We start from the raw sequence: 6,000 nt of genomic DNA on the forward strand, positions 1-6,000 counted from the left end.
CCCAAAGAGCTCAATAGTTCTATGAAATTGATGCAATGATAATTTTTCTAGACTTATTATATTCTCGACCTAAACAAGGGAAATATTTTCTGTGCTTTATCACAATCTATGGGGGGCATTTTATACTGGGGTCCTTGTGCCTCCACTCCTCTGCCAACACTGGCTATCAAAACTGCTTAGGCTGCAAATAAAACACGAAATGCAAGCCATCTGGCGTTTCTCATTGAATTAGAACCAGAACATTTTTGTTAAATATTAACAGATGGCTAAATTCTTAATATCAAACTAACATTTAAAAACATCTAAGGGGACCCACACGAGGGGGAAAGGGTAGAGGACCATGTGTTTTCTCCATCTCTGAGCCCTTCCTGTATATTTCCCTCTCCCACCCCCAATTTTCCAATTCATGTATTGAGAATCACTGGAGTCTCCTATATACGATAGCTTTTATTCCTGGTGGTAGCTGATTTCAAAATAGTGTTTTGTTGGTATCCAGATGGTATTATCAGGTGTTAGCCAAAGCTGGTAATGTGGTGCCACTGGCATATTTGAAGATCTTAAATTCCTTTTTCTCTGTCTTATAATAGGAAAAAGAAAAGAAGTACATGCTTCCCTTGGACAACCTCAAAGTTCGGGATGTAGAAAAGAGCTTTATGTCTAGCAAACACATATTTGCCCTCTTTAACACAGAGCAAAGGTAAGAGAATGAAGCGACTCTGTATTTATATTTTTTCCTTGAATTTCTACCAGAAATCTGATCCAGAGATGAGATTTGCAAATAGTTCCTTGTTTGCACCTTGAATTTTGCCAGCTTTTTGTTTGTATTTTCATTTATTTTGTATTTTTAACCTCCACCATGGGCTATGGCTTCAAAAGATTAAAATAGCATAGGAAAGATGGTCAATTAATTTCCTGGTTTTCTAACAGGCACAAAAATTATGCTGCACCTGTTTCTAAAACTACATTTTATTGCCTTAAAGCCTTCCGCATCCTTCTGTACACATTTATATATTTCTCAGTGATTATTGTCATTGTAATAGCACCTGTCTAACATGAATGAGTGTCCCTTTAGGTTATGACTAAATTCAATAAATAGAATCATTCTGTTAAGGTGAATAAAAATATCCAAGACTTTAGTTTATCAAAGCATCATTCACATTCTTTTTTTTTATTTTTATAACAAGTTCCCATGAGGTTAAAAAGGCAGAATGATAATAGCTAAGTCTTTGAAGGGGTCTGTATGCCTATCATATGAATGGATAAAGAAAATGTGGTATTTATACACCATGGAATACTACTCTGCCATAAAAAGGTAAACGAGTCATTTGAGGGAAAATGGATGCCCCTTGACACCATAATGTTGAATAAATTAAATTAGACACAAAAGCTTAAATATCACATGGTTTCTCTTATGAGAAACTCAGAGTAAAAATAAAGAGCAAAATAAAAGATAACTAATAGGAAGTAGGGAGATAGATCCTTCTCAAAGGGGAAGGGGATCATGGGATGGAAGGTGGGAAGGGAAGGGGATGGAAAAAGGAATTAAGATGTATTCTGTATATGTACCAATGCCACACAAGGAATGAAAACATTAGGCACTGCAGACATATACTAATAAAAATAAATAAGAAGGCAGAGTGGTGTGCTTGCCATTTAATAAATTAGAACATGTAAGCACAGAGAACTTCGCTGACTTTCCTAAGACCACGGCACTACTACGTAGGGCAGCTGGAACTCAAATCAGAACTTGTCTAACTGTACTTCTCCTTCTACTCACGTTTCCTCTGTCTCTTTTGTTGGTCATTACAATGTCAAAGCCATACCTTGGGCTGATCATCACAGAATACAATGGTTGTCTACTAAAACTACTCAATAAAGTTATTTAAGTGGAAAAGTAACAAGGTATAAGACAGAGACATGTCCATGGATTACAACTAGACAAAGTGATAAAGGCAATTTTTTTTCCCAAGTGGATATGTTACAGGAAAAACCCAATTTGTGTAAGTTATAAGAGAGTGAGTCAGTAGGTGGCAGGGTCTAATTTTAACCCATGTTTCCAGGCTGTGTTTTATCTTTATTTAGCAATGAATGAAGTTACTTGATTAGGTTCAATGATAGGCCCAAGGTCAATCACACAGTTAATCACAACTGCAAAAGAAGACGACTTCTTTCTGCATTCCCAGTCAGTTGCTCAGAGTGACTCATAATACAAAAATACTTACAAAAACCACAAAAGCAAGCCATTTAAAGAATCAAGGAGAAAGAAAATTAAATACTTCTCCCTACCAAATGTTGAAGTGGGATTTTTAGAAGACTTGGTACTATTTCGGAGTAGCTTGTTAAGAACAAAAGCAAAACAAAACAAAACAAAAACAAGACAAAACACTGAAAATGTCAAAGAATAAAAAAAGCTTCTTGGAGTAGTCATGATTTTGCCATCTATAGCCAAACCTGGTACTGTTTACATGGTTTCATCAGAGCAGTGGGGACTCGGGGAGCCTACAGTGTGCAGCAGGGGTACCTTTAGCCTTCTTGCCCCAGTGCAGAGTGGGACAGGAGATGACCCAGCAGGAACTCAACCCAAAGAGAATCCTTAGTCAGCCTGGAGTTCAGCTTCTACAGTGGTGTGGTACACTGCAAACGGCAAGATAGCAGAGGGGCATCTTTTTGGATGAGATACAATTATAGGTTTTAAAAAGAAATAAAAGTGGCCAAAAATAAGGAAACTAGATATTCTGGAATTGTAGTGTTCTAAAAAGGTATTCAGCTCTTCAGCCCCTTCTCAGAAACCTCGGTGAGCTCATGGATGACTGAAGAGCACTTTTAACATTGTTTTTTTCCTTTGAAATCCGGATTCCTTTAAATTATTGTTGTGTTGTCTAGGTCCTCCCGTACAGTACTGAACACTCACAGGGGTCACTGTCTGTTTCTGACTTTAAGAAGAATTGTTGGAACGATTTTACTATTCAATACTTTTAAATGCATAACTGATACCAGGCAGGATTCTTTGCACTCCTAGTTACTAAGGTTTCTGTTTTCATCTTTGAATTATGGGTGGGTGTTGAGTCTTATCAGTACCTCCACTGAAAAGACTGATCCTTATTGTTTAATCTGTTTATGTGGTGAAGTACACTGGTAGACCTTCTAACATAAAACCATCCTTGATCTTCTGGGATTCAACCTAGTTACATCATGTTGTAATGTTGTTTATTATGCATTCCTGGCTTAAGCTTAAATTTTTTTGGTCAATGTTCACAATAGAAATTGAATCATAAATACTTTCTTGGGGATACTCTGTCTGTCTGGTTTTAATATCAGCTTCTGTTAGCTTTATAAATTGAGGTGAGAATAAATCTTTTTTTTTTTTTTTACTGAATAGTGGGCATAAAATAAGGATTAACTGTCAGTTGAATGCTTGCTGGAAATCCCCAGTAGGATAATCTGGCCTGGAAGGCTTTTTTAAAAAGTAGGCTTTTAATACTTGATTCAACGTTTAGAGATCAAAGATTTGTTCAGATTTTCTATTTTCGCATGAATCAATTTAGATAAATTCTATTTTTTTCTAGGAAATTATTCATTTTATTTGTTTTAAAGTATACTAGCATCGTGCTGGAGATATAGCCCAGTGGCACAGTGCCTGCCTGGCAAATGTGAGGTCCTGTGTTTGTTTTCTGGTACTAAAAAAAAAAAAAAAAAAAAAATTAAAATATACTAGCAGCAAGTATTTCTTAATATTTTGATTTTCAAATTTTATAGTGTATCAGTTTTTAATTCTAGAATTAAGCCTTATCTTTTTTTCTGTTGCCAAAGTTTTGTCTATTCTTCAAAGAGATGACTTTGACATTTTGATTTCAATAGTACCTGTATTCTTTATTATTTCCTTCCTGTTTTAATTCTTTGTGATCTTTTAAATTCTTAATTACTTTTTGATCTTTTTTTCTAATTCTTTAATTTAGATGCATAGGTCATCAATTTTTATTCCTTTGCTTATATATGCATATAAATGTATAGGTTTGCTTTTAGCCAGTCTTTAACCTCTTACTACAATTTTTGAAATGTATTATTTGCATTACCATTCCATTCTGTCTCCTAATCTTCATTACCATTTTTTTTGAGTGACTTAGAAGTATGTCTTATATGTACATTTAATAGTGCATAAAATTGTATTATTTTACTGTTGTTTATTTTTAATTTAATTGTATTGTCCTCAGAGACTATGATACATACAGTACATGCCAAGTTTTCATAAATATTCCATGTACATTTGAGAAGAATGTACACTTACTAATTTGAAAGTTCAGCTTTAGTGAGAGTTCATTAGGTTACACTGTCCTTGTTAATTGTATTATCAGATCTCTTTTGTTACTTTTTAAATCTTATTTCAAACATTTAACAATGAAGTACTTAACCCCTTCCCAGTTCAATTATTTAAATAAGGATGACAAAAACTTGCATAATTTTTTCATTAATTTTAATGAGAAAATATAACAGGAAATATCAAAATGACAATTTTATCAAATATATGCAGAGACTTTTCTGTGTGTGGTATCCCTTTTTTTTTATTTTAAAGAGAGTAGTAAATGAGAAACAAACAAAGAAATAGAACAGTAGCAACATACCAGTGTCACAAACATAAACAAATCAAAGAAGAACACTCAAAGTGATACACAATCTCAAGACAAAATAATACAAATCAACATATAAGGAATTAGAAAAAATCAGGTCCCCCAAATTCAAAGACCCAATCCAAAAATGGGCATCTGAGATGAATACACACTTCTCTAATGAAGAGATGTTAGTGGTGAATAAATACATGAAAAAATGTTCAACGTCATTGAACAGAAATGCATTCAAGAAATGCAAATTAAAACAACACTGAAATTCCATCTCACCCCAGAAAGAATGGCTATCATCAAGAATTCAACCAATAACAAATGCTGGAGAGGCTGTGGGGAGAAAGGAACACTACTCCACTGCTGGTGGGAGTGTAGATTGGTGAAACCACTGTGGAAATCAATTTGGAGATTCCTCACAAAACTAGGATTGGAAGTTCCATTTAACTCAGCTATTCCCCTGCTGGGTATTTCCCCAGAAAAATTAAAGACATCATACCACAGCAATACATGTGCACCCATGTTTATAGCAGCACAATTTGTTATAGATAAATCTTGGAAACAACCCAGATACCCATCCACTGAGGAATGAATAAAAAAGATGTGGTATTTTTATACAATGGAGCATTACTCAGCTATGTGGTATCTCTTAAACCATTTAATACACAATGCAACGTTACAATCTGGACAGTAGTATCTAGTTTCTTTCCTAATTTTTTTGAATTATTGTCTTTCTTTGAACAACACACTACACTGTCATGTTGATCTTTCTTTCTTTTCTGTGGGTAGCATAATTTCAATAAAATGTCTACCCACTAAATGTAGTGGTGAAGATGTCGAAGATGGACACCCTGGTTGGTGTTTCACTGTCCTATATTTTTCAATTATTTGGTCTATTAGGCCTAAACTAAATTGTAAATGCTCTTGCCCTTTTGAAACTCCTGTTTTCAATAAATGACAAATGAGTTCCATATTGTTTGGTTCAGAAGGTGCCTAAATATTTTATAATAATTTTTCCCTTACATTTTGATTAAAGGATAGCTTGTTAAATTTTAGTCAACTATGTCAACACCACCCCTAGAATTATTATAATCATTGACCACTACTGGAATTTTTTTAGTTCCATTTCTTCTTTCAAGTTCTATCATCTCTGTATTATGAATAGTTGACAATAAGGAGACATCTTTTTTGTGTCCATTTCATAACACACAGACTTTCCCTTTCTGATCTGCTAGCATTTCTTCCTTTTTCCGTTTTTCCTCCTGCAAAACTTTTGGCCCTTCCTTCCTATTCAGTCTCAGTGTCACAAGTATCTCCATCTTGTATTACAAAGAAATATCACTGAGTCCTGGAGAAGTATAAAGGTTGTACCTAATGTACTTATGAT

At 34.4% G+C, this 6,000-nt stretch overlaps 1 protein-coding gene across 5 annotated transcripts in view; it reads left to right on the plus strand.

The window, feature by feature from the left end:
• Positions 1 to 6,000, plus strand: part of Dnm3 (dynamin 3) — a 535,700-nt gene that overhangs the window by 365,232 nt on the left and 164,468 nt on the right. For all 5 annotated transcript variants that reach the window (XM_005374853.2, XM_005374856.2, XM_005374854.2 and 2 more), the window contains one exon: positions 588 to 697. In XM_005374853.2, coding sequence (XP_005374910.1) covers positions 588 to 697 — 110 coding nt within the window. The remainder of the gene's footprint in view (positions 1 to 587; positions 698 to 6,000) is intronic.

Source organism: Chinchilla lanigera, unplaced genomic scaffold (assembly GCF_000276665.1).
Source record: "Chinchilla lanigera isolate Chin_1 unplaced genomic scaffold, ChiLan1.0 scaffold00005, whole genome shotgun sequence".
Classification (NCBI taxonomy): domain Eukaryota; kingdom Metazoa; phylum Chordata; class Mammalia; order Rodentia; family Chinchillidae; genus Chinchilla; species Chinchilla lanigera.